This window comes from Lates calcarifer, linkage group LG24, assembly GCF_001640805.2.
Source record: "Lates calcarifer isolate ASB-BC8 linkage group LG24, TLL_Latcal_v3, whole genome shotgun sequence".
Taxonomy (NCBI): domain Eukaryota; kingdom Metazoa; phylum Chordata; class Actinopteri; family Centropomidae; genus Lates; species Lates calcarifer.
The window spans coordinates 583425-594901 of record NC_066856.1 but is presented as its reverse complement, the minus strand read 5'-3'; the positions used below and the strand labels follow the sequence as shown (position 1 = coordinate 594901).

At 40.0% G+C, this 11477-nt stretch overlaps 1 protein-coding gene across 2 annotated transcripts; it reads right to left on the bottom strand.

Moving 5' to 3' along the window:
- Positions 1-732: 732 nt before the first annotated feature.
- Positions 733-6231, bottom strand: nrros (negative regulator of reactive oxygen species). 2 transcript variants are annotated; one of them, XM_018698176.2, is made up of 3 exons: positions 5899-6231; positions 4225-4342; positions 733-2775 (listed from the first exon to the last, which is right to left on the bottom strand). In XM_018698176.2, exons 2-3 carry the CDS (start codon positions 4324-4326, stop codon positions 826-828), a joined length of 2052 nt encoding a protein of 683 aa, XP_018553692.1. In that variant the 5' UTR covers positions 4327-4342; positions 5899-6231; the 3' UTR covers positions 733-825. The 2 variants fall into 2 exon arrangements, with proteins under 2 accessions (XP_018553692.1, XP_018553691.1); XM_018698175.2 differs by having other exon boundaries at positions 4225-4339.
- Positions 6232-11477: the final 5246 nt, after the last annotated feature.

Genomic DNA, 11477 nt, shown 5'->3' with positions numbered 1-11477 from the left:
TTTCCCTTTTTTTATGTTCCAACCACCATGACCCTGAGCATCACCACAGCGGTATTTTGGTTACTTTCTGGTTAGGCCTCCAGCACCCTGCACAGCTATTCACTGATGTATCAGCCTTCTCACTCTTCTTCTCACTGAGCAACTATATACATTCACACAGAGAGAGAAATGCATTGTCATTTCCCTCTGTGTTTCACACTGCTACTGGTTTTGTCTAATGTAAAGTTTATCATGGTCTCTGCACACATAAGTTTTCATAAGTTAAACTTAATGGCCTGACACTGTTTTACTGCCAAGTGCACAGCAGAACAAGGCAGCAAGTACCAATATATGGGTCTAGAGCAGCTCCTCATCGAGCACTGAACAGACTGGAATGTCATGTCGATGTTGTATCTGAGTCTCACTGATGGGAAGGAAACCTCAAACCCCTCCTCTGCAAGATACAGAACTGGGCAGTTGCTGCACATCTTAGCAAAACAGGAAATTTCATGTTTCCTCTGCTGCTTATAGCAACAGCTTGCATCACATTACTTCTGCATATGTTGACACACACACATACACCCACACACAAGTGCTCTCTCTCACTCGCACACACACACACACACACACCCACGAGATTAAGCCACATTTTTACATCAGGGTATCAGGATTGAGACCTGACTTTAAACCGCACAAAACACAGCAATGTGAAAAACTGAGTACCCTGCTATTTACATACTTATCGTGCAAGTCTTCCTTCATTAATTTATTTATTTCCAAAATATATTCAGTTACATTTCTCAATAACAACTGTACAAAGACAGTTTTTTTAGGGCTTATAAAGTATCAGTAAGATGTGGGCTTCAAACACCTCTTTTTGATTGATTTTTGTAGCATTTTGGGCTTGAAGGTGAGGACAGCAATAATGGAAATGCCCACAAATGAAAAACACAGGGGTACAAAAAGCAGAATGTACCAGAATATAGATTCCCCACTTTCTTCCGAACACACAGATGGCTGTAAACCCTGCACTCTGTATGTTTCTCTTAAGGGATCTTCACATTCAATGTCTGACAGTCCAACCACATTGATCGTTTTTGTTGTTTCAAATGTCCTGAACCATTCTGTCTGGCAGCAGTTGAATGGATTTCCTGTGAGGAAAACAATGTGAAGTTTTGTAGCTAATGCGTTAGCCAGACCTGAGGGGATAGTGGACAGTCTATTGTCCCTGAGGTCGAGCACTTCCAGGTCAAGATTTAGGAGAGAGGGGGGAAGATGGGCAAGAGAGTTCTGTGACATGTTTAAAAACTTCAAACTTGTGAAAAGGGAGAAGTCAAAGTCTTGTATGTGAGTGTTTCCTAAACCTAGATGCTGTAAAGTTCTGCTGAGAGTTTGTATTGATTGTTGGATAATGAGCCTTGGGTTATCGGACAGTTCCAAGTGCGTTAGCAACAACCCTGTAAACGCTGCCGATGGAATTATTTTGATGTTGCATCCTTTGAGGTAAAGCTGCCCAAGGGACACAACGTTTTTCCAGTCCACACAAGCTGAGTCTGTACTGATCTCAGCTTCTTCAGAAAGACAAATATTAATGTGGTTATAGCTGAGATCCACTGACCTGAGGCTTGGCAGTGAGGAAAACAATCTTGAAGGTAACCTCTCAAGAAAATTCAGGCTAAGGTTAAAGTATGTCAGATTGCCAAGAGTGGTCAGCGTACCTTTATCTGACACAATCTGGTTAAGCCTGTTGTTGCTGATGTCCAACTCATACAAGCTGCCAGAGAACTGCTCAGAAGTTAGATTTAAGGTTTCCAGACAGTTTGTGCACATTTGAAGTCTGGACAGGGTGGGCATTTTCTGGATGAATCCTACAGGAAAATACTCCACCTGATTTCCTCTTAGATCCAAAATCTCAAGAGAGGAGATGTCACCGTGAAGACCATCGTCCCACAGCTGAGCAGTCACATTTCTCATGTGATTCTTCAGATTGTAGAACTCAACAGTTGTAGTCGAGTTCAGAGACGTGCCATTGTCTGTCAAGTGGTCATAGAACCTAATGCTGTTGTGGGACAAGTGAAGGTTTCGTAATTTACTATGACTGGGCAAGAAAGGAAAGAAAAGCAGTTTGTTATTTGACAGATCTAGAGTCTCTAGCTGGAAAGTTTCATTGAGGTCATTAGAGATGAACCACTCAATGAAGTTGTGGCTGACATTGAGGACTACCAGCTGGGTCATGTGGAAGTCAGTTAGGCAAGGCAGATAGTTGAAGGCCAAGTTGAGCCGCTGGAGCTTGGGATTGCTGTTGAAGGCGCCATCGAGCTCAAACATGATGTTCCTCTGCAGGTCCAGTTCTTTGAGCTGGTGTAGGTCACTGAATGAGGTCTCGTCAAGTCTTTGCAGGAGGTTTCCAGAGAGATTGAGGTACTCTATGGACGTCAGATTTTGGAGAAGTATGGTGACAAATTCGTCATGAAGTTCATTCTCAGACAGATCTAGAGCTTTAAGACCAGGTAGCTTTTTTAATGCATAGCTGGTTTCTGCGTAGCCAATATAAAGTTTATTATTTGCTAAATTAAGGCTTTCTAACAACTTTGAGTTTTGAAAAGTGTTTGATTCTAATTTCTCCAGACTGTTACAAGCAAAGCTCAGGGTTTTCAGTGAGGGGTAACCAAGGAAGGAGTCATCCTGTAGTGTCTGAATATGATTGAAGTTGAGCTGAAGCTCCTCTGTGTTGTGTGGGAGTCCTGAAGGCACAGAGGAGAGGTTTGCATTGTTGCACAGTGCTGATCTTTGTATCTGCAGAGAAAAGGAGAGGACATAAATTGAAGTTTGTGTGTCTGGTTGTGAAAAAAATGTTTTGGCTTTTTATAAATCCTAATCTGCATTAGCCATCTACTGTGTTTTGCATCAGGGCATTTTTATTCCTCAAGAAGCTTGTTAATCTTTTCTATTGATTATTTTACCAGGTTCAGAAACAAAAATCACCTCCGAGAGCAGCACGTTCAGCCTCACAGAGCAGTTAGTGAGGCTGGAGACTTATCTTGTTTCCCTCACAATGTTTGACAGCTCAAACTCTAATGTGGCACCAGTTCACCATGAGTTCTACTCTTTAATTCACAGGATCAATCAATCAGGCACATTAACACTCATACAGTAGCTACAGATATTAACAGTCACTGAGACAATTTATCATTTCAGTGGTTCAGTTCAGTTTTAATAAACCAGTTGATGTATTTTTTTCAGCTGCCAGATTTTGGTGAGATTATTGGTTCATCTTCAAGACATTTTGATATATTCTCACTTTTTCTTAGCTGATTACATTTTTTTTTCATTGAGGCAGACTTTGTAAAGGCTTTGTAAGTTGTAACAGTTGTTTTTGTTAGCATTTATCAAATGATTAATTACTGCTTAATATATCAGTGATAAATCATTTATTAGAAAATCTTTATTTTACTTTGTTTATTTTGCTTTTATTCAGCAGGCTGACTGTCAAACACCTACAACCTGATACACAGCCTCCACACCAAACCCTGATTATATTAATGATAATAATGAGAAGAAGAATCTTTATTTATTCAAAAGTATTTTTACATGCACAGGAAATTAGGCATCTGTATTTAGCACACCCAAAATTGTGAACGCACACGCACACTAGGAGCACACACACCCGGAGCAGTGGGCAGCCATGTTAAAACGGCCCTAGAGCAGCAGGAGGGTTAGGTGCTTTGTTCTTCTTCTTCGTATTATTATTATTATTATTATTATTATTATTATTATTATTATTATTATTATTATTATTATTGTTAAGGACTTATTCACATTTACAGATACAGACTTGATTGCTTTGTAGTGAAGTGACTGGGTCATTAATAAGGGGTACTAACACTAAAACCTTGTAAATGTCAGTCAGTTGTTAAATGGATTTGGCCTAGGTGGATATGGGTCATCCTGATGAGATGAAGATCGAGATAAACCTACGTACACAACCTTGTTAGACAGTGGGCTGTGTTAGTGTGAAGATGACTAATAATTTAGTGCCACTGTCAACCATCAAAGGATTACTTGGTAAATTAATCACGGAGGGCAACATTTTCTGTTGTGGACACTTTTCAGATACTCTAAATACAGTTTTATAGATTATATCCATTGATAAAAACCACATATAACCTATATTCTTTTCACTGTTCCTCAGACTTTACTCAGTTCATTTGTTGAGCAGAGCTGAGTTAATTAGAGACGTCTTACCAGCTGGCATGGGCTGAGCTGTGGATGACATGAGCCTGGTGTCAGGATTATCCACACGGGTAACAAGCAAAGCAGGATGGGAGTGAGGCTGTGGACTGGCATTTTAACATCCTTACTGCTGATAAGATGAGGGAAAGAGAAAGAAAAAAGACCTTTTATGACGGCTTATTGACTCATGTACTGGAAAAGCACTTCTTGCATTAACATTTTTTAAATGTTATATGTGTATTATGATTTTCATGTGGTGTCTGGTATCATGAAATGAGCACCATGTTCACCTTGTGCATGAAAAAGTGAGGAAATCAATATCTTCACCAAATCAAACAAAGAAACAGCTCAACATTGAAGTGTGGAGGTCAAAGTGGTAAACACTCATTCACACCAGAGATTTTCAATCAGCTTTTTAACTAATTAATCAATTTATTTTCCTGTTGTATCTTAAGCTGTATCTCTCATGGTTGAAGCATGCAGTCCTTATATTGTTTGTTTCATTTTCTGTTGCATATGGACGACCCTATATGGAAGACTAAAAACTATTGGAGTTAAATACTTTACTTAATGTTTAATATATTTTTTATATTTAGACGTGGATCCAGTCCTAGCTGGTTGTCACTGACTGAATATCCTCTCTAAAATGTCATATTTTATCCTGAAAACAGCAGCTGGACATTTTGGTAAAATTTCCCTAATTTCACTACAAACCACTGGATGACGCATACTAAACATGGAGGCCCTGTGTTCCTTTTTGACTCGCACGCACTCTTATTCTTCGTACTTATGTAGCTTTAGGACAATGTCATTAACCCTGTTATTATCTTTCATAAGGACAATTTTATATCTTGTTTTTCTTCTATAATGACATCTTGTGTCATCTCTGTGTTCCCGTCACTTTCGCTGCTGTGTTTTACCACAGGTCAAATAAAAACTTTATTCCAGCCAGTATGTGAGGTTGACAGTGATTAACTAAACACTGCAGCCAATAACACTTTTGAGTTTCTTTACTCTGTTATCTGTCCAACCACAGAAACACAACATTTTGCAGAAAGATGTTACTGCACTTATTTGCAAACAAACCACATGATCTATAATAATGACCCACAAACTGGGTTGACATAAACTCACAAATGCACCACAACATGGTTCAATCCTTCAGAATAATGTTCAAAATATGTGATATATTCATGTAATATTGAGAGATACGAACCAAAAGACTCTACTCATTACATTGAAATGACACCGTGTTATTAGGTTTTTTAAACAGTGTTTAACAGTGTGGAATCTATAATTCAAGGGACACTGTTAAAATGCAAATACAAGTGATTCCATAACATTAATAAAGATTAATTATGCAACTTTTCTTTAAATAGTCTATAAAACTGCTTTCAGGTTAATTTGATCTACATGCCGGAAAATACTGTGCAAAAACTAAATGACAGAAACATACTGTGAAAAATTTGTTTTAATAAGAGTCTTTGTGAGATCCTACACAATACAGGCAGATTTACAGTTTGTTCAGAAGCAGGCGGACAGTGAGGAGCTCAAATAGGCAAAAGAAAAATACAAATTGAAATTCAGCGTTCTTAATTTAGGCAGAGCAGACAGGTTACTTCTTTTAGCAGTCACAGCATCAGTGCTCACTACAGTACTAGTTTAGTGCATGATGCATTTACTTACACTGGTGGTTAGGTGTAGATTTCCCAAGCCACTGATGGTTGATCCCCTGACCATATCGCTGGTTGGCTCGCTGCTGCAGAGTGCGTTCTCATGTGTGAAGTTCAGCTGCCTTCCTCTGCTCTCTCTGAAGCACTGATGCCTCTTTTTACTATTCACGGAAGCAGGCAGGCAACGGAAACCAAGTCACATGGACAAGCTGCAATCAGAAAGAGGTTCTCAAGCCCGGGGCCACAGGAAGGCGAGTGCAGGCTTAACAGCTTTCAACCAGCACTGCAGTTTTTTTTCCTCTTCTGAGTGGCTCGACAGTAATGTTGTTGTGGAGGCAACTAAGGTCGGTAGCATAACTGATACCACAAAAACCCAATGAGAACACACCCTTCACACCCTCGACTCACTCTGATCAGTCAACCAACTAGAGAGGAAACCACTCAACACACACACCCTTCCTGCCTGATTTTCGGCCTGTCAGTGCAACAGCCATTACAAAACACACATATATACACACACAGAGACACTGAACTCTGTGTACATACAGTCATACATTGAAGGATCACAGTGTTATTCCGCCAAATGACATTGGCCAGAATCAATGAAATGATTGATGGACATCACAAACCATATCACAACAATATGTGAGTGATTGAGAAGTCCTCTAATGTTTTATTTTCAACACGTACAAGTTTGCAACATGGCTGCTTGGTCCGGCTATCAGAAGCACCTTAAGTTTGATTTTGTCTATTTATGAACTTGTTTCTACCTAGCAGTTGCCCATGGGTGCAAGAATAGGGAATTAGGAAACAGGAAGTGATGGTCATGTCCTTGGAGAGGTGATTTGTTAGTGATTCCTTCCTGTTTTCACACTGGACATCTCTAGCTCTCACTTCTGACTCTGCTGTAAGTTTGGGTGACAACAAGACCTGTGTTCATTGTCATGCTCTGGCCTTCACGGTTTCTCTGCTCATGTGCAGCAAATCTCATTTTGAAACTCAGAAGACTTGAGAAAGGATATTGCAAACATGCAGTTGGAGCCCCCTGGAGAATCTGCACACCAACATTAAGTTACATCCACCAACCTCTGCAGTTCCTCGAGTGACCAGGAGTGGCAGCAGCACTGCAAAACAGAGGGAACTTTAAATACAAGGACACCACAGAAGAAGAATGTTGTAGGGCACCCTGGTGACCGAGGGTTAAAGGTGCCAGTCATGACCTTTGTTGTATGTCCTTCTCACCCTTTATTGCTACATAGCTAATGTTAGCACTATCAGCTGTTTACTTACTGATCTAGAGGAAATGATATGACCTCAGCATCAAACTTCATCCCTTTACTTACCAAAAGCTGTCTCCAGCAGTGGAAAGCAATAGAATAGAATAGAATGGTCTTTATTGTCACTGTTCCAAAACAATGAAATACTATTTAGCAGCTCTAGAATGACAGATACATATAAAAAGTCAAAAGAAAAGAAGAAGTCAAAATATAGATGATATTTACAGTGATATATAAGATATAGTACAGTGATATGTATGATATATACAGTGGTTTGGTGCAAAATGATAGAATGAAAGAATGTAAAGTGCAGAATCAACATCAACATCAAGCAACGGCAACATTATCCTTCAACTTGTATCGCTGCTTTTCTTCTAGTGAAGTTAGCATGCTAACCAGCTAGGCCTCTTTTTATGAGTGCGTCTCTGTTTTGTTGTGCACATGCACGAAGACTCACAGGCACACAAGCAACATGATTTTCCTGCTGATGGTTTCACATTTTCCCACTCACCAGGAGATGGCGATGATGTGCCAACACACACAACAGTGCACCAGTAAATACAGGGAAGGAGAAGACTGCAGCAGGACTGCAAGAATTCTGCAGACAGAGTTTAAAACTCTCTGACCTGTGAAGCAGAGTGTCTCTACAGGTGTCACTAGCTTCAGGTGTATGTGGTTTAAGTAGCTGAGTTAATCACATGTTCAGTGGTGGATTGTTCAGTGGTGTGAACACCTGCAGCACAAGTGTGAATTTTGGGAACTATTCTTTGTTGTTTCAGGATGTGAAGCCTCATTAACACATGGCACGGTATATAAATTTGCATTCTATTTTTGAACGGGGGAGTGGGGTGTAAAGTCCCTTGAGTTTGGGGGGTGGGGGGTGGTGGCTCATACTCTGCTGTACAACAACATCACAGCGGTGAGGATGAGTACTACCAACATGACGGTGAATTCTGTTCTGTTTTTTTTGTAGTTTAAGCTTCTGTTTATAAAATTTACTGCTCTGCTGCAGATCAATGGGAAAAGATTAAACTTCTACAGTACTTGATGCCACATTTAGTTCTAATAATGCAGTGCAGCACCTTTGTCTTCTTGAGATTTCATACTGCACATGACCAGGCTTTCCTGTGCGTGTGAAGTTTGCATAACATGCACAAGATGATCACTGTCCTCTGGTGGAGATAGGATGTATTACATTTCATAGGAGCCCTCAAAAAATAGGTTGAGGTTTCTGATGGTTTCATGTCAGAATGTGCATTTCCTTAGTCAAGGGAGGTCAGTTAACTGTAGTTGATTATACTATTTATAATGTAAAGATATATCTGCATTATATGTCTAATATCAACCAGCACAACAGCACAGGTTTGACTTATAAACAGAAATCAAATATTTTGTGTGCACTGATTTATCTTCAGTTTAATCTTGTACATTCAAAATAATAGTTTACAACTATGACTAATGACTAATACTAATAAAGTCTGAAAGAAATGCCTGGAGATATTCTGCTTGTGTGAGCACTGTGAACACAGAGATAGACTGCAGAGTTTGTCCATAGGATCATGGTTATGTCTTTAAATTATTTAAAATACTTCTCCATTTGTTCTTGTACTATGGAATAAAATATAATAACCACCAGTCAAATCTTAGCTGGGGTAAGGTGGGGAGTTGCCTTAATCTAAGTGTGTAGGTGACTTCAGTATTCACCTGAATAAATAAAACCTTTCAGGTGCTTGTTGATACTGTTTCACCTAGTTTGTGTGTTAACCTTCTCACTGCAGTGGTAACACCCCTGTCCTGATTCTATCTGGTGGGATAGTGGTGTCTGCTCTGACATCACATCATTATGTCTGATCACCACCTTCACAAATCTGAAGCCTGTCCTCATAACATTGGTGCCCCTGTTGAAAACTGCACCACTGACTTTAACAGCTCTTCTAAATTCAGTTGCACCTGGATGGTCAAATGGTTTACACTCTGGCTCACAGAGGAAGCACCTGCTCTGAAGCAGGCCTGCAAGAGACTGGAGAGTAAATGGCAAAAATCTAAACTGAAAGTGTACCAGTGTGTACTGAAAAACAAGTTCTGCTCACTTAATAGCAATAAGCACAGTCCTAGCTTTCTCTTTGACACTGTGGCCAAACTTACTCACTTACTATATTTCTTTTTCTGGCCACAACATCACCCTCCCCTCCTCTGTTACAAATTTGGGGGTCAAATACACCATACATACACTGTAAAACTGCATTCCTCCATCTTAGAAACATAGCCAAACTCCACCCCTCCCTCTCCCTCCATGATGCTGAAAAGCTGGTCCACACCTTTGTCTCCTCCAGGCTGGACTCTTGTAATGCACTCCTCATTGGGATCCCTGGTAGGAGCAACCAACACATCCAAAACAGTGCTGCCAGGATCCTGATGAAATATGAGCACATCACACCAATCCTCCAGACACTCCATTGGTTCCCCACCCACCTCTGTATTGAATACAAGCTCTGTCTACTTACCCACCAGTGCATCCATGGAAACACCCCACAATATCTCAAAGAACTCCTCACACCACAATCCACGACAAGACACCTCCATTCCACAAATACCCACCGTCCCTGCCCCCCCAGGACCAAACTTCACAATATGGGGGGTCGAGCCTTCACAGCAGCTGCTCCAAGACTTTTCTGTTCAGGAAAGCATATTAATGGGAATGCTACTTTTGTTTGATTTATTTTCTATGCTCATTTTTAATCTGTTTTTTTTTTTAATCTGTTTTTGTGTAGCACTTTGAGATTTGCCTTCAAATGTAAAGTGCTTTATAAATAAAATGAATTATTATTATTATTATTTTAAAAAAGCTTCCGTCTCTTAACTGCTCGTTTTACAGCTCGAGTTTTCAGACTTTTCCGGCAGTAGAGATTAGATCTGATACAGAATCAGCTCCTCTTCTTCAGCTTTTTCTGCAGAGCGAGCAGATCATTAAGTTGAATCCCAGATAGTCTCTGTTTAACAAGTTTTGAGAATATATGTTCTGAATCATTGTCCAAGCTAGTGTTCTATCTGCCACTATCTGCCTCCTCAACCCTCTGCCAGCTAAACTCTCCATGGATCTCTCACCAGTTTTTGAACATATAATGTTCAATATTGTTAATTTATCATTTATATCTGGCACCATCCCTTCTAGCTTTAAACTGCTGTGGTCAACCCTTTATATAAGAAACCACACTTTGATCCTAAGTCTCTAAATAACTCACTAACCTTCCAGTCACTAACCTTCCATTCTTGCTAAAAGTACTAGATAACACAGATGTCTAAGCAGCTTTGATCCCACATATCTTACAGTAATCTGTCTGAACCATTTCAGTCTGTCACTCCACTGACACTCACTTAAGTGGTAAATGATCTTCTACTTTCTACAGATTCAGATTCCACCCCTGTTCTCCTCTTACTGGATCTCAGTGCAGCTTTTGATACCACTGATCATTGTATAAACCTCGACCAATTGAAAAACTAGTTTGGTGTCTCTGACCTGTTCCTCACATGGTTAAAATTTTGTTTACCTGAGAGAACACAGTATGTTTCCTACAATAATACAACATCAGTATTTTTTTATGTGAAAAATGGAGAACCCTGGGGCTCTCTTCTTGACCCTCTGCTTCTCTCTCTTTATATTTCACCTTTAGGCCAAATTATTCACAGTCTTGGAGGTAATTTCCACAGTTTTGCTGATGATACTCCACTGTATCTTCAAGCTGGATGTAACAAAATTTGCAGCTCCTAAATTCAGATAAAAGTGGCTCAACCCGACACAGACACCAGCTTGATCAAGTAACAGTAACTCCACAAGTGTGTGCCAAGAGTCTTAGTGTTATGTTTGATCTTACCCTCTCTGTTAATCAGCACATTACAGACATGCCAAGAGTGGTATTTCACTCCTGACCACCAACGTCAACCTCATGGTGGCGCTAGAGGAAAAATCATCAGTTGAGTCTGGACCAAAGTGGTGGATCGACCGACTGAGTCTGGCACTGATATTCTATTATTATAAAACTGCCATAACATTCATTTAAGGCAGGATTGAAGTGTTATACAGACAAAATTCACTTTCCCAACATCATTTACAAATAAGGCAACAAATATACAGCTTAGAGATCCATGTTCTGTTGGAGGACAGCAGCTGCTCTGCCCGTGCCTTTTCACAGGAAGATATAGTGGATCAATGCGTGGGAACAAAGCCAGTATGAGGCAGCTGTAATAGGTTTGATGGAGCTCTAAAGGACACAGGACAGACTGATAGACTGATACTGCAGTTAGAGACACAGCGTGG

Excerpts from the sequence above, each read along its gene's own strand:
- nrros (XM_018698176.2), bottom strand. The coding sequence starts at position 4,326 with ATGCCAGTCCACAGCCTCACTCCCATCCTGCTTTGCTTGTTACCCGTG. Across the intron at positions 2,776-4,224 it reads AGCTCAGCCCATGCCAGCTG|ATACAAAGATCAGCACTGTG; the intron begins GTAAGACGTCTC and ends TTTTCTCTGCAG.